The sequence below is a fragment of the Bufo gargarizans genome, chromosome 3 (genome assembly GCF_014858855.1).
Source record: "Bufo gargarizans isolate SCDJY-AF-19 chromosome 3, ASM1485885v1, whole genome shotgun sequence".
NCBI lineage: Eukaryota > Metazoa > Chordata > Amphibia > Anura > Bufonidae > Bufo > Bufo gargarizans.
The window spans coordinates 567,579,083-567,601,885 of record NC_058082.1 but is presented as its reverse complement, the minus strand read 5'-3'; the positions used below and the strand labels follow the sequence as shown (position 1 = coordinate 567,601,885).

The 22,803-nt window shown below is 47.8% G+C and overlaps 1 protein-coding gene across 2 annotated transcripts in view; it reads left to right on the top strand.

Moving 5' to 3' along the window:
* The first annotated feature begins 5 nt into the window (after positions 1-5).
* The window catches only part of WDR4 (WD repeat domain 4), a 36,161-nt gene continuing 13,363 nt past the window's right edge, over positions 6-22,803 (top strand). The window contains exons 1-4 of one of the 2 annotated variants that reach the window (XM_044284302.1): positions 6-79; positions 17,808-17,892; positions 17,969-18,031; positions 18,112-18,255. In XM_044284302.1, coding sequence (XP_044140237.1) covers positions 17,822-17,892; positions 17,969-18,031; positions 18,112-18,255 — 278 coding nt within the window. In that variant the 5' untranslated portion in view covers positions 6-79; positions 17,808-17,821. The remainder of the gene's footprint in view (positions 80-17,807; positions 17,893-17,968; positions 18,032-18,111; positions 18,256-22,803) is intronic. The other variant, XM_044284303.1, reaches the window with a different exon arrangement.

The window sequence follows — 22,803 nt, the reverse complement described above, 5'->3', positions numbered from 1 at the left end:
TGCTGGCGCTCAGTGATGACGTCACAATTACTGGACTAGGAGTCCACACGTGTGCTGCGCGCTGACAGCTCGTGACTAGGTAAGAACGTCCGGACTGCGGAGCTCGTCGCCAATCAGATTGCTGCTTTTCTCTTCAGCGTGTGCTGTACCGCATGAGAGCTGGAGTGTGATTGGCTGCGGCCGAGAGAGGGCGCTGTGTGCAGTCCGCGTGCCTTGTGTGATGGTGTCCCCCAATAATGATTCCCCCTCCACCATAATAGTGTCCCCCAATAATGATTCCCCCTCACCATAATAGTGTCCCCCAATAATGATTCCCCCTCACCATAATAGTGTCCCCCCAATAATGATACCCCCTCACAATAATAGTGTCCCCCCAATAATGATCCCCCTCACCATAATAGTGTCCCCCAATAATAATCCCCCCTCACCATAATAGTGTCCTCCAATAATAATCCCCCCCTCACCATAATAGTGTCCCCCAATAATAATCCCCCCTCACCATAATAGTGTCCTCCAATAATAATCACCTCCTCACCATAATAGTGTCCCCCAATAATAATCCCCCCTCACCATAATAGTGTCCCCCCAATAATAATCCCCCCCTCACCATAATAGTGTCCCCCAATAATAATCCCCTCCTCACCATAATAGTGTCCCCCAATAATAATCACCTCCTCACCATAATAGTGTCCTCCAATAATAATCCCCTCCTCACCATAATAGTGTCCCCCAATAATAATCACCTCCTCACCATAATAGTGTCCCCCAATAATAATAACCTCCTCACCATAATAGTGTCCCCCAATAATAATCACCTCCTCACCATAATAGTGTCCCCCAATAATAATCCCCTCCTCACCATAATAGTGTCCCCCAATAATAATCCCCTCCTCACCATAATAGTGTCCCCCCAATAATAATCACCTCCTCACCATAATAGTGTCCCCCCAATAATAATCACCTCCTCACCATAATAGTGTCCCCCCAATAATAATCCCCTCCTCACCATAATAGTGTCCTCCAATAATAATCCCCTCCTCACCATAATAGTGTCCTCCAATAATAATCCCCTCCTCACCATAATAGTGTCCCCCCAATAATAATCACCTCCTCACCATAATAGTGTCCTCCAATAATAATCACCTCCTCACCATAATAGTGTCCTCCAATAATAATCACCTCCTCACCATAATAGTGTCCTCCAGTAATAATCCCCTCCTCACCATAAGGGCCGCTTCACACGAGCGGATGCCGTGCGTGGCATCCGCTCCGTGAAAGAGTGCCAAGACCCGCTGCAGACTGCAGAGGCACGGAGCGGTAACATGACTGTTAATGCTCCGTGCCTCTCTGTGATCTCTTTACTACGAAATCACAGTTGTCACTGTGATTTCGTAGTAAAGAGATCACAGAGAGGCACGGAGCATTAACAGTCATGTTACCGCTCCGTGCCTCTGCAGTCTGCAGCGGGTCTTGGCACTCTTTCACGGAGCGGATGCCACGCACGGCATCCGCTCGTGTGAAGCGGCCCTAATAGTGTCCTCCAATAATAATCACCTCCTCACCATAATAGTGTCCTCCAATAATAATCTCCTCCTCACCATAATAGTGTCCCCCAATAATAATCACCTCCTCACCATAATAGTGTCCCCCAATAATAATCTCCTCCTCACCATAATAGTGTCCTCCAATAATAATCACCTCCTCACCATAATAGTGTCCTCCAATAATAATCACCTCTTCACCATAATAGTGTCCTCCAATAATAATCCCCTCCTCACCATAATAGTGTCCCCCCAATAATAATCACCTCCTCACCATAATAGTGTCCCCCAATAATAATCACCTCCTCACCATAATAGTGTCCCCCCAATAATAATCACCTCCTCACCATAATAGTGTCCCCCAATAATAATCACCTCCTCACCATAATAGTGTCCCCCCAATAATAATCACCTCCTCACCATAATAGTGTCCCCCCAATAATAATCACCTCCTCACCATAATAGTGTCCCCCCAATAATAATCACCTCCTCACCATAATAGTGTCCTCCAATAATAATCCCCTCCTCACCATAATGGTGTCCTCCAATAATAATCACCTCCTCACCATAATAGTGTCCTCCAATAATAACCTCCTCACCATAATAGTGTCCCCCAATAATAATCACCTCCTCACCATAAGTGTCCCCCAATAATAATCCCCTCCTCACCATAATAGTGTCCTCCAATAATAATCCCCTCCTCACCATAATAGTGCGCCTCCAATAATAATCACCTCCTCACCATAATAGTGTCCTCCAATAATAATCCCCTCCTCACCATAATGGTGTCCCCCAATAATAATCCCCTCCTCACCATAATAGTGTCCTCCAATAATAATCACCTCCTCACCATAATAGTGTCCCCCAATAATAATCTCCTCCTCACCATAATAGTGTCCCCCAGTAATAATCCCCTCCTCACCATAATAGTGTCCTCCAATAATAATCCCCTCCTCACCATAATGGTGTCCCCCAATAATAATCCCCTCCTCACCATAATAGTGTCCTCCAATAATAACCTCCTCCTCACCATAATAGTGTCCTCCAATAATAATCACCTCCTCACCATAATAGTGTCCCCCAATAATAATCACCTCCTCACCATAATAGTGTCCCCCAATAATAATCACCCCCTCACCATAATAGTGTCCCCCAATAACAATCCCCTCCTCACCATAATGGTGTCCCCCAATAATAATCACCTCCTCACCATAATAGTGTCCCCCAATAATAATCACCTCTTCACCATTATAGTGTCCTCCAATAATAATCACCTCCTCACAATAATGGTGTCCCCCCAATAATAATCCCCTCCTCACCATAATGGTGTCCCCCAATAATAATCCCCTCCTCACCATAATAGTGTCCCCCAATAATAATCACCTCCTCACCATAATAGTGTCCCCCAATAATAATCACCTCCTCACCATAATAGTGTCCTCCAATAATAATCACCTCCTCACCATAATAGTGTCCTCCAATAATAATCCCCTCCTCACCATAATGGTGTCCCCCAATAATAATCCCCTCCTCACCATAATGGTGTCCCCCAATAATAATCCCCTCCTCACCATAATAGTGTCCCCCAATAATAATCCCCCCCTCACCATAATAGTGTCCTCCAATAATAATCACCTCCTCACCATAATAGTGTCCTCCAATAATAATCCCCTCCTCACCATAATGGTGTCCCCCAATAATAATCCCCTCCTCACCATAATAGTGTCCCCCAATAATAATCACCTCCTCACCATAATAGTGTCCTCCAATAATAATCACCTCCTCACCATAATAGTGTCCTCCAATAATAATCCCCTCCTCACCATAATAGTGTCCTCCAATAATAATCCCCCCCTCACCATAATAGTGTCCCCCAATAATAATCCCCCTCCTCACCATAATAGTGTCCCCCAATAATAATCCCCTCCTCACCATAATAGTGTCCTCCAATAATAATCACCTCCTCACCATATAGTGTCCTCCAATAATAATCCCCTCCTCACCATAATAGTGTCCTCCAATAATAATCCCCCTCTAACCATAATAGTGTCCCCCAATAATAATCACCTCCTCACCATAATAGTGTCCTCCAATAATAATCCCCTCCTCACCATAATAGTGTCCTCCAATAATAATCACCTCCTCACCATAAGTGTCCCCCAATAATAATCACCTCCTCACCATAATAGTGTCCCCCAATAATAATCACCCCTCACCATAATAGTGTCCCCCAATAATAATCCCCTCCTCACCATAATAGTGTCCTCCAATAATAATCACCTCCTCACCATAAGTGTCCCCCAATAATAATCACCTCCTCACCATAATAGTGTCCCCCAATAATAATCACCTCCTCACCATAATAGTGTCCCCCAATAATAATCCCCTCCTCACCATAAGGCCTAGTTCACACGACCGTATGGCTTTTATTGTTTTTTGCGGTCCGTTTTTCACGGATTCGTTGTTCCGTTTTTAAGTTCCGTTGTGTTTCCCTTTCCTTTCCGTTTTTCCGTTCCGTTTTTCCGTATGGCATATACAGTATACAGTAATTACATAGAAAAAATTGGGCTGGGCATAACATTTTCAATAGATTATTCAGAAAAAACGGAACGGAAACGGAAGACATACGGATGCATTTCCGTATGTGTTCCGTTTTTTTTGCGGACCCATTGACTTGAATGGAGCAACGACCCGTGATTTACGGCCAAATATAGGACAAGCTCTATCTTTCAACAGAACGGAAAAACGGAAATACGGAAACGGAATGCATACGGAACACATTCCGTTTTTTTGCGGAACCATTGAAATGAATGGTTCCGTATACGGACCGTATACGGAACACAAAAAAACGGCCCGTACACCCGCAAAAAAAACGTTCGTGTGAACTAGGCCTAATAGTGTCCTCCAATAATAATCACCCCCTCACCATAAGTGTCCTCCAATAATAATCCCCTCCTCACCATAATAGTGTCCTCCAATAATAATCTCCTCCTCACCATAATAGTGTCCCCCCAATAATAATCCCCTCCTCACCATAATGGTGTCCCCCAATAATAATCACCTCCTCACCATAATAGTGTCCTCCAATAATAATCACCTCCTCACCATAATAGTGTCCCCAATAATAATCCCCTCCTCGCCATAATAGTGTCCTCCAATAATAATCACCCCCTCACCATAATAGTGTCCTCCAATAATAATCACCCCCTCACCATAATAGTGTCCTCCAATAATAATCACCCCCTCACCATAATAGTGTCCTCCAATAATAATCACCTCCTCACCATAATGGTGTCCCCCAATAATAATCACCTCCTCACCATAATAGTGTCCTCCAATAATAATCCCCTCCTCACCATAAGTGTCCTCCAATAATAATCCCCTCCTCACCATAATAGTGTCCTCCAATAATAATCACCCCCTCACCATAATAGTGTCCTCCAATAATAATCACCCCCCTCACCATAATAGTGTCCTCCAATAATAATCCCCCCCCTCACCATAATGGTGTCCCCCAATAATAATCACCTCCTCACCATAATAGTGTCCCCCAATAATAATCCCCTCCTCACCATAATAGTGTCCCCCAATAATAATCCCCTCCTCACCATAATAGTGTCCTCCAATAATAATCCCCTCCTCACCATAATAGTGTCCTCCAATAATAATCCCCTCCTCACCATAATAGTGTCCTCCAATAATAATCCCCTCCTCACCATAAGTGTCCCCCAATAATAATCCCCTCCTCACCATAAGTGTCCCCCAATAATAATCCCCTCCTCACCATAAGTGTCCCCCAATAATAATCACCTCCTCACCATAAGTGTCCCCCAATAATAATCACCTCCTCACCATAATAGTGTCCCCCCAATAATAATCACCTCCTCACCATAATAGTGTCCCCCAATAATAATCACCTCCTCACCATAATAGTGTCCTCCAATAATAATCACCTCCTCACCATAATAGTGTCCCCCAATAATAATCACCTCCTCACCATAAGTGTCCCCCAATAATAATCACCTCCTCACCATAATAGTGTCCTCCAATAATAATCCCCTCCTCACCATAATAGTGTCCTCCAATAATAATCCCCTCCTCACCATAAGTGTCCTCCAATAATAATCACCTCCTCACCATAAGTGTCCCCCAATAATAATCCCCTCCTCACCATAAGTGTCCCCCAATAATAATCCCCTCCTCACCATAAGTGTCCCCCAATAATAATCCCCTCCTCACCATAAGTGTCCCCCAATAATAATCACCTCCTCACCATAATAGTGTCCCCCAATAATAATCACCCCCTCACCATAATAGTGTCCTCCAATAATAATCACCTCCTCACCATAAGTGTCCCCCAATAATAATCACCTCCTCACCATAATAGTGTCCCCCCAATAATAATCACCTCCTCACCATAATAGTGTCCCCCAATAATAATCACCTCCTCACCATAAGTGTCCTCCAATAATAATCACCTCCTCAACCATAATAGTGCCCTCCAATAATAATCCCCTCCTCACCATAATGGTGTCCTCCATTAATAATCCCCTCCTCACCATAATGGTGTCCCCCAATAATAATCACCTCCTCACCATAATAGTGTCCCCCCAATAATAATCCCCTCCTCACCATAATAGTGTCCTCCAATAATAATCACCTCCTCACCATAATAGTGTCCCCCAATAATAATCACCTCATCACCATAATAGTGTCCTCCAATAATAATAACCTCCTCACCATAATAGTGTCCCCCAATAATAATCCCTCCTCACCATAATAGTGTCCCCCAATAATAATCACCTCCTCACCATAATAGTGTCCCCCAATAATAACCTCCTCCTCACCATAATAGTGTCCTCCAATAATAATCCCCTCCTCACCATAATAGTGTCCTCCAATAATAATCTCCTCCTCACCATAATAGTGTCCTCCAATAATAATCACCTCCTCACCATAATAGTGTCCTCCAATAATAATCACCTCCTCACCATAATAGTGTCCCCCAATAATAATCCCCTCCTCACCATAAGTGTCCCCCAATAATAATCCCCTCCTCACCATAATAGTGTCCTCCAATAATAATCACCTCTTCACCATAATAGTGTCCTCCAATAATAATCACCTCACCATAATAGTGTCCTCAAATAATAATCACCTCCTCACCATAATAGTGTCCTCCAATAATAATCCCCTCCTCACCATAATAGTGTCCTCCAATAATAATCTCCTCCTCACCATAATAGTGTCCTCCAATAATAATCACCTCCTCACCATAATAGTGTCCTCCAATAATAATCACCTCCTCACCATAATAGTGTCCCCCAATAATAATCCCTCCTCACCATAATAGTGTCCCCCAATAATAATCACCCCCTCACCATAATAGTGTCCTCCAATAATAATCCACTCCTCACCATAATAGTGTCCTCCAATAATAATCACCTCCTCACCATAATAGTGTCCCCCAATAATAATCCCTCCTCACCATAATAGTGTCCTCCAATAATAATCTCCTCCTCACCATAATAGTGTCCTCCAATATAATCACCTCCTCACCATAATAGTGTCCTCCAATAATAATCACCCTCCTCACCATAATAGTGTCCTCCAATAATAATCACCTCCTCACCATAATAGTGTACCCCAATAATAACCTCCTCACCATAATAGTGTCCTCCAATAATAATCACCTCCTCACCATAATAGTGTCCTCCAATAATAATCACCTCCTCACCATAATAGTGTCCTCCAATAATAATCACCCCCTCACCATAATAGTGTCCTCCAATAATAATCCCCTCCTCACCATAATGGTGTCCTCCAATAATAATCCCCTCCTCACCATAATGGTGTCCCCCAATAATAATCACCTCCTCACCATAATGGTGTCCCCCCAATAATAATCCCCTCCTCACCATAATAGTGTCCTCCAATAATAATCACCTCCTCACCATAATAGTGTCCCCCAATAATAATCACCTCATCACCATAATAGTGTCCTCCAATAATAATCACCTCCTCACCATAATAGTGTCCTCCAATAATAATCCCCTCCTCACCATAATGGTGTCCTCCAATAATAATGACCTCCTCACCATAATAGTGTCCTCCAATAATAACCTCCTCACCATAATAGTGTCCCCCAATAATGATTCCCCCTCACCATAATAGTGTCCTCCAATAATAATCCCCTCCTCACCATAATAGTGTCCTCCAATAATAATCCCCTCCTCACCATAATAGTGTCCCCCAATAATAATCCCCTCCTCACCATAATAGTGTCCCCCCAATAATAATCCCCTCCTCACCATAATAGTGTCCTCCAATAATAATCCCCTCTTCACCATAATAGTGCCCCCCAATAATAATCCCCTCCTCACCATAATATTGTCCTTCAATAATAATCCCCTCCTCACCATAAAAGTGTCCTCCAATAATAATCACCTCCTCACCATAAGTGTCCCCCAATAATAATCACCTCCTCACCATAATAGTGTCCTCCAATAATAATCCCTCCTCACCATAATGTTGTCCCCCAATAATAATCCCTCCTCACCATAATAGTGTCCCCCAATAATAATCCCTCCTCACCATAATAGTGTCCCCCAATAATAATCACCTCCTCACCAGAATAGTGTCCCCCCAATAATAATCACCTCCTCACCATAATAGTGTCCCCCAATAATAATCACCTCCTCACCATAATAGTGTCCCCCAATAATAATCCCCTCCTCACCATAATAGTGTCCCCCAATAATAATCACCCCCTCACCATAATAGTGTCCTCCAATAATAATCCCCTCCTCACCATAATAGTGTCCTCCAATAATAATCACCTCCTCACCATAATAGTGTCCTCCAATAATAATCCCCTCCTCACCATAAGTGTCCCCCAATAATAATCCCCTCCTCACCATAAGTGTCCCCCAATAATAATCACCTCCTCACCATAATAGTGTCCTCCAATAATAATCACCCCCTCACCATAATAGTGTCCTCCAATAATAATCACCCCCTCACCATAATAGTGTCCCCCAATAATAATCACCCCCTCACCATAATAGTGTCCTCCAATAATAATCACCCCCTCACCATAATAGTGTCCCCCAATAATAATCACCCCCTCACCATAATAGTGTCCTCCAATAATAATCACCCCCTCATCATAATAGTGTCCTCCAATAATAATCACCTCCTCACCATAATAGTGTCCCCCCAATAATAATTACCTCCTCACCATAATAGTGTCCCCCAATAATAATCACCTCCTCACCATAATAGTGTCCTCCAATAATAATCCCCTCCTCACCATAATAGTGTCCCCCAATAATAATCCCCTCCTCACCATAATAGTGTCCTCCAATAATAATCCCCTCCTCACCATAATAGTGTCCTCCAATAATAATCCCCTCCTCACCATAATAGTGTCCTCCAATAATAATCCCCTCCTCACCATAAGTGTCCCCCAATAATAATCCCCTCCTCACCATAAGTGTCCCCCAATAATAATCCCCTCCTCACCATAAGTGTCCCCCAATAATAATCACCCTCCTCACCATAAGTGTCCCCCAATAATAATCCCCTCCTCACCATAAGTGTCCCCCAATAATAATCCCCTCCTCACCATAAGTGTCCCCCATAATAATCACCTCCTCACCATAAGTGTCCCCCAATAATAATCACCTCCTCACCATAATAGTGTCCCCCCAATAATAATCACCTCCTCACCATAATAGTGTCCCCCAATAATAATCACCTCCTCACCCATAATAGTGTCCTCCAATAATAATCACCTCCTCACCATAATAGTGTCCCCCAATAATAATCACCTCCTCACCATAAGTGTCCTCCAATAATAATCACCTCCTCACCATATAGTGTCCCCCAATAATAATCCCCTCCTCACCATAATAGTGTCCCCCAATAATAATCCCCTCCTCACCATAATAGTGTCCCCCAATAATAATCCCCTCCTCACCATAATAGTGTCCTCCAATAATAATCCCCTCCTCACCATAAGTGTCCCCCAATAATAATCCCCTCCTCACCATAATAGTGTCCCCCAATAATAATCCCCTCCTCACCATAATAGTGTCCCCCAATAATAATCACCCCCTCACCATAATAGTGTCCTCCAATAATAATCCCCTCCTCACCATAATAGTGTCCTTCAATAATAATCCCCTCCTCACCATAATAGTGTCCCCCAATAATAATCACCTCCTCACCATAATAGTGTCCTCCAATAATAATCACCTCCTCACCATAATAGTGTCCTCCAATAATAATAACCTCCTCACCATAATAGTGTCCCCCAATAATAATCCCCTCCTCACCATAATAGTGTCCCCCAATAATAATCACCTCCTCACCATAATAGTGTCCTCCAATAATAATAACCTCCTCACCATAATAGTGTCCCCCAATAATAATCCCCTCCTCACCATAAGTGTCCCCCAATAATAATCCCCTCCTCACCATAATAGTGTCCCCCAATAATAATCACCTCCTCACCATAATAGTGTCCTCCAATAATAATCCCCTCCTCACCATAATAGTGCCCCCAATAATAATCACCTCCTCACCATAATAGTGTCCCCCAATAATAATAACCTCCTCACCATAAGTGTCCCCCAATAATAATCCCCTCCTCACCATAATAGTGTCCTCCAATAATAATCCCCTCCTCACCATAATAGTGCCCTCCAATAATAATCCCCTCCTCACCATAATAGTGTCCTCCAATAATAATCCCCTCCTCACCATAATAGTGTCCTCCAATAATAATCCCCTCCTCACCATAATAGTGCCCTCCCTGCTTCTTAGATGAGACTAGAGACGGACGGCGCCCCTTGTGTTTGAGCAGTTTTTCGGAGATTGCCCTTAATTTGTTGTGGATTGATAATCGCCAGAGAAGGTTGTGCTCGTTATACACACCGCTGGGAAGAGTATGCGGAGTAACTTGTGCGGTGTCAGTGCCGCTCCCTTCTGCCGCGGACATCAGAATAGGCCCCGATGATTAGAGGTCGGTCCTGCCGGGCGCCAAGATGTAACCGCACTTTATTTTACTGTAAAACTAGAAACATAAACAAAGTGATTGGTCTAAGTCTAACTACGTGTTTCACTGCCGCTCCTTCGGCCTCCTGAAGCTGGCCTTTACGTGTTTCACTGCCGCTCCGTCGTCCTCCTCAGGCTGGCCTTTACGTGTTTCACTGTCGCTCCGTCAGCTTCTACTGACTGGCCTTTACGTGTTTCACTGCCGCTCCATCGGCCTCCTGAAGCTGGCCTTTACGTGTTTCACTGCCGCTCCGTCAGCTTCTACAGGCTGGCCTTTACGTGTTTCACTGCCGCTCCGTCAGCTTCTACAGGCTGGCCTTTACGTGTTTCACTGTCGCTCCGTCAGCTTCTACTGGCTGGCCTTTACGTGTTTCACTGTCGCTCCGTCAGCTTCTACTGGCTGGCCTTTACGTGTTTCACTGCCGCTCCGTCAGCTTCTACTGGCTGGCCTTTACGTGTTTCACTGCCGCTCCGTCAGCTTCTACTGGCTGGCCTTTACGTGTTTCACTGCCGCTCCGTCGGCCTCCTGAAGCTGGCCTTTACGTGTTTCACTGCCGCTCCGTCGTCCTCCTCAGGCTGGCCTTTACGTGTTTCACTGTCGCTCCGTCAGCTTCTACTGACTGGCCTTTACGTGTTTCACTGCCGCTCCGTCGGCCTCCTGAAGCTGGCCTTTACGTGTTTCACTGCCGCTCCGTCAGCTTCTACAGGCTGGCCTTTACGTGTTTCACTGTCGCTCCGTCAGCTTCTACTGGCTGGCCTTTACGTGTTTCACTGCCGCTCCGTCAGCTTCTACTGGCTGGCCTTTACGTGTTTCACTGCCGCTCCGTCAGCTTCTACTGGCTGGCCTTTACGTGTTTCACTGCCGCTCCGTCGGCTTCTACTGACTGGCCTTTACGTGTTTCACTGCCGCTCCGTCGGCCTCCTGAAGCTGGCCTTTACGTGTTTCACTGCCGCTCCGTCGTCCTCCTCAGGCTGGCCTTTACGTGTTTCACTGTCGCTCCGTCAGCTTCTACTGACTGGCCTTTACGTGTTTCACTGCCGCTCCGTCGGCCTCCTAAAGCTGGCCTTTACGTGTTTCACTGCCGCTCCGTCAGCTTCTACAGGCTGGCCTTTACGTGTTTCACTGCCGCTCCGTCGTCCTCCTCAGGCTGGCCTTTACGTGTTTCACTGTCGCTCCGTCAGCTTCTACTGGCTGGCCTTTACGTGTTTCACTGTCGCTCCGTCAGCTTCTACTGGCTGGCCTTTACGTGTTTCACTGCCGCTCCGTCAGCTTCTACTGGCTGGCCTTTACGTGTTTCACTGCCGCTCCGTCAGCTTCTACTGGCTGGCCTTTACGTGTTTCATGCCGCTCCGTCGGCTTCTACAGGCTGGCCTTTCTGTGTTTCATGCCGCTCCGCTGGCTTCTTCAGGCTGGCCTTTCTGTGTTTCACTGCTCCGCTCCGCAATTTGCCGGTCCGCAACACATCACGGACGTGTGAATAGAGCCTAACATGTGTCATCGCTGCTCCGCTGGCTTCTACAGGCTGGCCTTTACATGTTTCACTGCTGCTCCGCTGGATTCCTCAGGCTGACCTTTACGTGTTTCACTGCCACTCCGCTGGCTTCTTCAGGCTGGCCTTTACGTGTTTCACTGCCGCTCCGCCGGCTTCTACAGGCTGGCCTTTACGTGTTTCACTGCCGCTCCGTCGACTTCTACAGGCTGGCCTTTACGTGTTTCACTGCCGCTCCGCCGGCTTCTACAGGCTGGCCTTTACGTGTTTCACTGCCGCTCCGTCGTCCTCCTCAGGCTGGCCTTTACGTGTTTCACTGTCGCTCCGTCAGCTTCTACTGGCTGGCCTTTACGTGTTTCACTGCCGCTCCGTCAGCTTCTACTGGCTGGCCTTTACGTGTTTCACTGCCGCTCCGTCGGCCTCCTCAGGCTGACATTTACGTGTTTCACTGCCGCTCCGTCGTCCTCCTCAGGCTGGCCTTTACGTGTTTCACTGTCGCTCCGTCAGCTTCTACTGGCTGGCCTTTACGTGTTTCACTGCCGCTCCGTCAGCTTCTACTGGCTGGCCTTTACGTGTTTCACTGCCGCTCCGTCGGCCTCCTCAGGCTGACATTTACGTGTTTCACTGCCGCTCCGTCGGCTTCTACAGGCTGGCCTTTACGTGTTTCACTGCCACTCCGTCGGCTTCTACTGGCTGGCCTTTACGCGTTTCACTGCCGCTCCGTCGGCCTCCTCAGGCTGGCCTTTACGCGTTTCACTGCCGCTCCGTCGGCCTCCTCAGGCTGGCCTTTACGTGTTTCACTGCCACTCCGTCGGCTTCTTCAGACTGATCTTTACGTGTTTCATCGCTGCTCTGCTGGCTTCTACAGGATGGCCTTTACGTGTTTCACTGCCGCTCCGTCGGCTTCTTCAGGCTGATCTTTACGTGTTTCATCGCTGCTCCGCTGGCTTCTACAGGCTGGCCTTTACGTGTTTCACTGCCGCTCTGTCGGCTTCTACAGGCTGGCCTTTACGTGTTTCACTGCCGCTCTGTCGGCTTCTACAGGCTGGCCTTTACGTGTTTCACTGCCGCTCCGCTGGCTTCTTCAGGCTGATCTTTACGTGTTTCACTGCCGCTCCGCTGGCTTCTTCAGGCTGACCTTTATGTGTTTCACTGCCGCTCCGCTGGCTTCTTCAGGCTGACCTTTAGGCTCCATTCACACGTCCGCAGAATGTGTCCGCATCCGTTCCGCAATTTTGCGGAACGGGTGCGGACCCATTCTTTCTCTATGGGGACGGAATGGATGCGGACAGCACACAGTGTGCTGTCTTATCCGCAATTGCGGAGCGCGTCCCCGATCTTCAGGTCCGCAGCTCCGCAAAAGATAGAACATGTCCTATTCTTGTCTGCAGCTTGCGGACAAGAATAGGCATTTCTATGGGGGTGCCAGGCGGGTGTGTTGCGGGTCCGCAATTTGCCGCTCCGCAACATGTGTCATCGCTGCTCCGCTGGCTTCTACAGGCTGGCCTTTACGTGTTTCACTGCCGCTCCGCTGGCTTCTTCAGGCTGGCCTTTACGTGTTTCACTGCCGCTCCGCTGGCTTCTTCAGGCTGGCCTTTACGTGTTTCACTGACGCTCCGCCGGCTTCTACAGGCTGGCCTTTACGTGTTTCACTGCTACTCCATCGGCTTTTTCAGGCTGATCTTTACGTGTTTCATCGCTGCTCTGCTGGCTTCTTCAGGCTGACCTTTACGTGTTTCACTGCCGCTCCGTCGGCTTTTTCAGGCTGATCTTTACGTGTTTCATCGATGCTCTGCTGGCTTCTACAGGCTGATCTTTACGTCTTTCACTACCGCTCCGTTGGCTTCTTCAGGCTGATCTTTACGTGTTTCATCGATGCTCTGCTGGCTTCTTCAGGCTGACCTTTACATGTTTCTCTGCCGCTCCGTTGGCTTCTTCGGGCTGATCCAGAGGAGAGGCACACACCAGAATTTACACAGAAAAACTGAAAATGACATCATTAGATTGACAGGTTCATCCACAGATACATTTAGTAACAGATAAAAGCTCTTGTAAAGGTGGTGCATGTGCACCAGGATGGTTGATTTGGAGACACATATGACACAGTCACCGCCAGCACATGGAATAGTTTTCAGAACTCCGGCCATCTTTTCCAGTAGTCGTTACCACTGCTGGGTCTGACATAAATGACTGGCTGATGTGTGGAGCCCAAGTAGTCAGCAAGTCCATAACAATCCCACAGCGTTGTGGCAGTGCTGCATGAAGTGTCTCGTACCCACCGGACATGATGACAAGAGCTTGGTCAGGCTCACAGGATCCTACAATGTCCTCTGGTCGCAGAGCTGGCTGAGGTTCTTGTACAACGTCTGAAGTGTCCGAGAGCCAATCACCATCAGCTAAAACCTGGCGTTTGCTTGGTCTCTGCCTCGCCTAAAGGTGCGCTGTGGGTGTTTTGACCCTTGAGTAAAGTGGACCAATGGGGGTGGTGATAATGATTGTGATGCTCGTGAGGATGGTGATAATGATTGTGATGCTCGTGAGGATGGTGATAATGATTGTGATGCTCGTGAGGATGGTGATAATGATTGTGATGCTCGTGAGGATGGTGATAATGATTGTGATGCTCGTGAGGATGGTGATAATGATTGTGATGCTCGTGAGGATGTTGATAATGATTGTGATGCTCGTGAGGATGGTGATAATGATTGTGATGCTCGTGAGGATGGTGATAATGATTGTGATGCTCGTGAGGATGGTGATAATGATTGTGATGCTCGTGAGGATGGTGATAATGATTGTGATGCTCGTGAGGATGGTGATAATGATTGTGATGCTCGTGAGGATGGTGATAATGATTGTGATGCTAGTGAGGATGGTGATAATGATTGTGATGCTAGTGAGGATGGTGATAATGATTGTGATGCTAGTGAGGATGGTGATAATGATTGTGATGCTAGTGAGGATGGTGATAATGATTGTGATGCTTGTGAGGATGGTGATAATGATTGTGATGCTCGTGAGGATGGTGATAATGATTGTGATGCTAGTGAGGATGGTGATTAGAGATGAGTGAATTTTAGTTTATGAAATTTGTTCACGCTTCGTTTACTGGTAAAATGTGAATTGCGCTATGGATTCTGTTACCATGGACTATAACGCAATTCTATGACGGAATGTATAACGGAATGTCTTTAGAGACATTCCGTTATTCATTCCGTCATAATAGAAGTCTATGGGCTGCAAAACGGGTCCGTTCCGTTTCCGTTATGCAGGGGAGTCCTCTCTCCTGATCCCGGGTCCTCTCTCCTGATCCCGGATAATGGTGTGGTGATGGATTGTGATGATTATGGTGATCATGATGATTGTGATCTGATCCTCTATTGTTGGGCTCTCTAGTATCTGGAGAAGTCCTTGCGATCTGCAGGGTACCACCTGCTGTTTTTATAACCTGAGGGAGTCTTAAAACCCTCACGCGTTGTCACTTTCTACTGTTAGTGGCACATTTTACATTTGCACATTATTTGGAAGGGTTTGTGTCCACACCGATTGATTCTGGTGCCAGATATGTCTTTTTTGGGCAACTTTTCTTCCCCAAAAATTGGCTAAAAAAAAGAATCAAAAGATCTAATGTCACCAAAATGGTGTCAATAAAAACTACCGCTCACCCCACAAAAAATTTGCCTCACCGCCAGTGGAGAGCTAAAGATGTGATGGGTGTCAGAACATGGCGGCACAAAGTGATCTCTTCTCTACTGTCCCACTGAATCGTTTCTACCGCGCAGCAGTAGTGGAATTGTTATACAATACCCTGATGGACCCCAAAATGGTGGTATCGCGAATACAACTCGTCCTGCATAAAACAAGCCCAATACTGTGACCGGAAAATAAAGCTGTGCTTTTGAAATGTAGAAATTAACAAAAAACTATTAGGTAACTCGTTGTCAATTGACTGCTGCTGTGCGGGGATATTATCTGCAGGGTAGTCCTCGTGTTAATAGTAGGTGTAGAATAGGGATACTGTGTGAGCGCTCTATTGTTCTCTTTATTGGACTAGAGAAGAACAGTGAAGTTAGCAATGTGATGCTCTAATGGAGGCTCTTGTCTCCTGTTCTCTGGTCAAAGTGATGGTCGTCCCTGACATAATCTTCCTTTCTGCAGCAAATCCCTGGTTAGAGCAGTATAAGCCACATCTACTGCTGAGACCATCCCCTTCCATGGAGAAGAGATGGCACCAGGTGCACTATGGGAAGAAGGCGGCCTGGTCTGAGGAATCGCATTACAGTACAGACCAAAAGTTTGGACACACCTTCTCATTCAAAGAGTTTTCTTTATTTTCATGACTATGACAATTGTAGATTCACACTGAAGGCATCAAAACTATGAATTATCACATGTGGAATTATATACTTATCAAAAAAGTGTGAAACAACTGAAAATATGTCATATTCTAGGTTCTTCACAGTAGCCACCTTTTGCTTTGATTACTGCTTTGCACACTCTTGGCATTCTCTGGATGAGCTTCAAGAGGAAGTCACCTGAAATGGTCTTCACTTCACAGGTGTGCCCTGTCAGGTGTAATAAGTGGGATTTCTTGCCTTATAAATGGGGTTGGGACCATCAGTTGCGTTGTGGAGAAGTCAGGTGGATACACAGCTGATAGTCCTACTGAATAGACTGTTAGAATTTGTATTATGGCAAGAAAAAAGCAGCTAAGTAAAGAAAAACGAGTGGCCATCATTACTTTAAGAAATGAGGGTCAGTCGGTCCGAAAAATTGGGAAAACTTTGAAAGTAAGGGCTATTTGACCATGAAGGAGAGTGATGGGGTGCTGCGCCAGATGACCTGGCCTCCACAGTCACCGGACCTGAACCCAATCGGGATGGTTTGGGGTGAGCTGGACCGCAGAGTGAAGGCAAAAGGGCCAACAAGTGCTAAGCATCTCTGGGAACTCCTTCAAGACTGTTGGAAGACCATTTCAGGTGACTACCTCTTGAAGCTCATCAAGAGAATGCCAAGAGTGTGCAAAGCAGTAATCAAAGCAAAAGGTGGCTACTGTGAAGAACCTAGAATATGACATATTTTCAGTTGTTTCACACTTTTTTGTTATGTATATAATTCCACATGTGATAATTCATAGTTTTGATGCCTTCAGTGTGAATCTACAATTGTCATAGTCATGAAAATAAAGAAAACTCTTTGAATGAGAAGGTGTGTCCAAACTTTTGGTCTGTACTGTACATCACGTGGACAGCTGGGTGTGTCACTTACCTGGGGAAGAGATGGCACCAGGTGCACTGTGGGAAGAGGACAAGCTGGTGGAGGCAGTGTGATATGCTAGTGTCACCTACTGACCACGGTGCAGACAAGTACCCTCTTCATGGCAGTGATGCCCCTTAATGGCAGTGCCCTCTTTCCACAGGATTATACACAACCGCAGTGTCGGATATGAAAGTAATGACTCTCCGCCAGATCCACAGATCTCAATCTGATCTCAATCAGTTGGATCCATGGAGGCCGCTCTGAGCTACTTACATGATCTGATGGTAGCAGACCAAAGACCGCAGGACACTTCGGAGGTCTCCTGGAGGTCATGAGGGGTCAGAGAGGGGGAGAGGTGTTAATGTTACGGCTTGTCGTGTATACGGCGCCCTGTGTGTGGGGGGTAGTAGCTATATACAGTGTGCAGACTATATAACCATATATAACACTCTCACAGATCTGTGGACCTCCATGATGCTGAGGCTGAGGGCTGGGAAGCTGATTGTGGCGGGGGGCAGCCGCCTGCTGGGGGGCAGGATCAGGTACGTCAAGTTGGTGGAGGGATATAAATTAGCTCCTCTTAGTTCCCCAGGCCTGACTTTGTCTTGTCTTTTCCAGGTCCAAGGACTCGTTCTTCATCTTTGATTGTGGTGATCTGGAGAAGAGACTTCCAGCTGAAGGGTGAGTGTGGTCACCTGGGGGTGTCCTCCCTTCCTGTGGGGCTTCCCTTTTGTCACTCCGACCTGTGTCCTCTCGCCCAGCAGACAGGACACGCCCACCATCGCCTCGGATAAGATTTTGGCTGCTGCTTTCTCATCTTCTGGGGACTATTTTGCTTTGACCGATGACAGTAAAAGACTTGTTCTATTTAGGACGACTCCGACCTGGGAGAAGATCAGTATCAGGTGAGACACCGTGTCACATCAAGCTCCCTGAGCATATGGGGGTGAGGGTTAATCTGAGGGCCACTGATGGGTGTCTGGGTGGAGTCGAGGGTGTCTGGGTGGGGTCGGGGGTGGAGTCTGGGGTGTGTGTGTTGGCGGGGGGGGGTCTTGGGGGGTGCCTGGGTGGAGTCGGGGGTGTCTGGGTGGGGTCGGGGGTGGAGTCTGGGGTGTGTGTGTCGGCGAGGGGGGGTCTTGGGGGGTGCCTGGGTGGAGTCGGGGGTGTCTGGGTGGGGTTGGGGGTGGAGTCTGGGGTGTGTGTGTCGGCGGGGGGTGGGGGGGGGGTGGTCTTGGGGGGGTGCCTGGGTGGAGTCAGGGTTAACTAAAGAAATGTGCCCGTGGTGGGGGGTTGTTTGTGATCGTTGACCCTCCCACACTCTACCGCAGTAGTAATGACTGCAATGTTAATGGGAGCAGTAGCAAGATATAAAACTTAGCTTTTAATATTAATCTAGATAAAAAATAAGGTGATGCAAAAATAGATCACCTAAAGCAAAACCCCCAATTCCGAGCAAAAAACAGACAAAAACAACCCCCAGTGTATCACGATCATTATCCCCTTTTTTAGGGAAAAAATCAATCTAAGATGGGGAGGAATATGAACTGGTATAAAGGAATTGGTAAATCAGTCTTCCCAGTCCAATGGTTCTGCAGGGGGTAGGTATGGATCGAGGCCCGATGGCTCCGTCCTATCGATGCCCGTCACATTGTTTCCGTATAATGTCACTTCTGGCAGAATTAAGTGAGGGATCGGGTCCTGTACTCACAGTAACAATCCCTACGCTGTCTAATACGCGTATGGCAGAGCTACATATCTGTATGCGGGTGGTAGAGCGTATGGCAGAGCTACATATCTGTGTGCAGGTGGTAGAGCGGATGGCAAAGCTACATATCTGTGTGCGGGTGGTAGAGCGTATGGCAGAGCTACATATCTGTGTGCAGGTGGTAGAGCGGATGGCAAAGCTACATATCTGTGTGCGGGTGGTAGAGCGTATGGCAGAGCTACATATCTGTGTGCGGGTGGTAGAGCGTATGGCAGAGCTACATATCTGTGTGCAGGTGGTAGAGCGTATGGCAGAGCTACATATCTGTGTGCGGGTGGTAGAGCGTATGGCAGAGCTACATATCTGTGTGCAGGTGGTAGCGAGCGTATGGCAGAGCTACATATCTGTGTGCAGGTGGTAGAGCGTATGGCAGAGCTACATATCTGTGTGCAGGTGGTAGAGCGTATGGCAGAGCTACATATCTGTGTAGGTGGTAGCGAGCGGATGGCAGAGCTACATATCTGTGTGCAGGTGGTAGCGAGCGTATGGCAGAGCTACATATCTGTGTGCAGGTGGTAGCGAGCGGATGGCAGAGCTACATATCTGTGTGCAGGTGGTAGCGAGCGGATGGCAGAGCTACATATCTGTGTGCAGGTGGTAGAGCGTATGGCAGAGCTACATATCTGTGTGCAGGTGGTAGCGAGCGTATGGCAGAGCTACATATCTGTGTGCAGGTGGTAGCGAGCGGATGGCAGAGCTACATATCTGTGTGCAGGTGGTAGCGAGCGGATGGCAGAGCTACATATCTGTGTGCAGGTGGTAGCGAGCGGATGGCAGAGCTACATATCTGTGTGCAGGTGGTAGCGAGCGGATGGCAGAGCTACATATCTGTGTGCAGGTGGTAGCGAGCGTATGGCAGAGCTACATATCTGTGTGCAGGTGGTAGCGAGCGGATGGCAGAGCTACATATCTGTGTGCAGGTGGTAGCGAGCGGATGGCAGAGCTACATATCTGTGTGCAGGTGGTAGCGAGCGGATGGCAGAGCTACATATCTGTGTGCAGGTGGTAGCGAGCGGATGGCAGAGCTACATATCGGTGTGCAGGTGGTAGCGAGCGTATGGCAGAGCTACATATCTGTGTGCAGGTGGTAGCGAGCGTATGGTAGAGCTACATATCTGTGTGCAGGTGGTAGCGAGCAGATGGCAGAGCTACATATCTGTGTGCAGGTGGTAGAGCGTATGGCAGAGCTACATATCTGTGTGCAGGTGGTAGCGAGCGGATGGCAGAGCTACATATCTGTGTGCAGGTGGTAGCGAGCGGATGGCAGAGCTACATATCTGTGTGCAGGTGGTAGTGAGTGTATGGCAGAGCTACATATCTGTGTGCAGGTGGTAGCGAGCGGATGGCAGAGCTACATATCTGTGTGCAGGTGGTAGCGAGCGGATGGCAGAGCTACATATCTGTGTGCAGGTGGTAGAGCGTATGGCAGAGCTACATATCTGTGTGCAGGTGGTAGCGAGCGGATGGCAGAGCTACATATCTGTGTGCAGGTGGTAGCGAGCGGATGGCAGAGCTACATATCTGTGTGTAGGTGGTAGAGAGCGTATGGCAGAGCTACATATCTGTGTGTAGGTGGTAGAGAGCGGATGGCAGAGCTACATATCTGTGTGCAGGTGGTAGCGAGCGGATGGCAGAGCTACATATCTGTGTGCAGGTGGTAGCGAGCGGATGGCAGAGCTACATATCTGTGTGCAGGTGGTAGTGAGTGTATGGCAGAGCTACATATCTGTGTGCAGGTGGTAGCGAGCGGATGGCAGAGCTACATATCTGTGTGCAGGTGGTAGAGAGCAGATGGCAGAGCTACATATCTGTGTGCAGGTGGTATAGCGTATGGCAGAGCTACATATCTGTGTGCAGGTGGTAGCGAGCGTATGGCAGAGCTACATATCTGTGTGCAGGTGGTAGAGCGGATGGCAGAGCTACATATCTGTGTGCAGGTGGTAGAGCGTATGGCAGAGCTACATATGTGTGCAGGTGGTAGAGAGCGGATGGCAGAGCTACATATCTGTGTGCAGGTGGTAGCGAGCGGATGGCAGAGCTACATATCTGTGTGCAGGTGGTAGCGAGCGGATGGCAGAGCTACATATCTGTGTGCAGGTGGTAGCGAGCGGATGGCAGAGCTACATATCTGTGTGAAGGAGGTAGCGAGCGGTTCGCAGAGCTACATATATGTGTGCAGGTGGTAGCGAGCGGATGGCAGAGCTACATATCTGTGTGCAGGTGGTAGTGAGTGTATGGCAGAGCTACATATCTGTGTGCAGGTGGTAGCGAGCGGATGGCAGAGCTACATATCTGTGTGCAGGTGGTAGAGCGGATGGCAGAGCTACATATCTGTGTGCAGGTGGTAGCGAGCGTATGGCAGAGCTACATATCTGTGTGCAGGTGGTAGCGAGCGGATGGCAGAGCTACATATCTGTGTGCAGGTGGTAGCGAGTGTATGGCAGAGCTACATATCTGTGTGCAGGTGGTAGCGAGCGTATGGCAGAGCTACATATCTGTGTGCAGGTGGTAGAGCGTATGGCAGAGCTACATATCTGTGTGCAGGTGGTAGCGAGCGGATGGCAGAGCTACATATCTGTGTGCAGGTGGTAGCGAGCGTATGGCAGAGCTACATATCTGTGTGCAGGTGGTAGCGAGCGGATGGCAAAGCTACATATCTGTGTGCAGGTGGTAGCGAGCGGATGGCAGAGCTACATATCTGTGTGCAGGTGGTGGCGAGCGGATGGCAGAGCTACATATCTGTGTGCAGGTGGTAGCGAGCGGATGGCAGAGCTACATATCTGTGTGCAGGTGGTAGCGAGCGTATGGCAGAGCTACATATCTGTGTGCAGGTGGTAGCGAGCGTATGGCAGAGCTACATATCTGTGTGCAGGTGGTAGCGAGCGGATGGCAGAGCTACATATCTGTGTGCAGGTGGTAGCGAGCGTATGGCAGAGCTACATATCTGTGTGCAGGTGGTAGCGAGCGGATGGCAAAGCTACATATCTGTGTGCAGGTGGTAGCGAGCGGATGGCAGAGCTACATATCTGTGTGCAGGTGGTAGCGAGCGGATGGCAGAGCTACATATCTGTGTGCAGGTGGTAGCGAGCGGATGGCAGAGCTACATATCTGTGTGCAGGTGGTAGCGAGCGTATGGCAGAGCTACATATCTGTGTGCAGGTGGTAGCGAGCGGATGGCAGAGCTACATATCTGTGTGCAGGTGGTAGCGAGTGTATGGCAGAGCTACATATCTGTGTGCAGGTGGTAGCGAGCGGATGGCAGAGCTACATATCTGTGTGCAGGTGGTAGCGAGCGTATGGCAGAGCTACATATCTGTGTGCAGGTGGTAGCGAGCGGATGGCAAAGCTACATATCTGTGTGCAGGTGGTAGCGAGCGGATGGCAGAGCTACATATCTGTGTGCAGGTGGTAGCGAGCGGATGGCAGAGCTACATATCTGTGTGCAGGTGGTAGCGAGCGGATGGCAGAGCTACATATCTGTGTGCAGGTGGTAGCGAGCGGATGGCAGAGCTACATATCTGTGTGCAGGTGGTAGCGAGCGGATGGCAGAGCTACATATCTGTGTGCAGGTGGTAGAGCGGATGGCAGAGCTACATATCTGTGTGCAGGTGGTAGAGCGTATGGCAGAGCTACATATCTGTGTGCAGGTGGTAGAGCGTATGGCAGAGCTACATATCTGTGTGCAGGT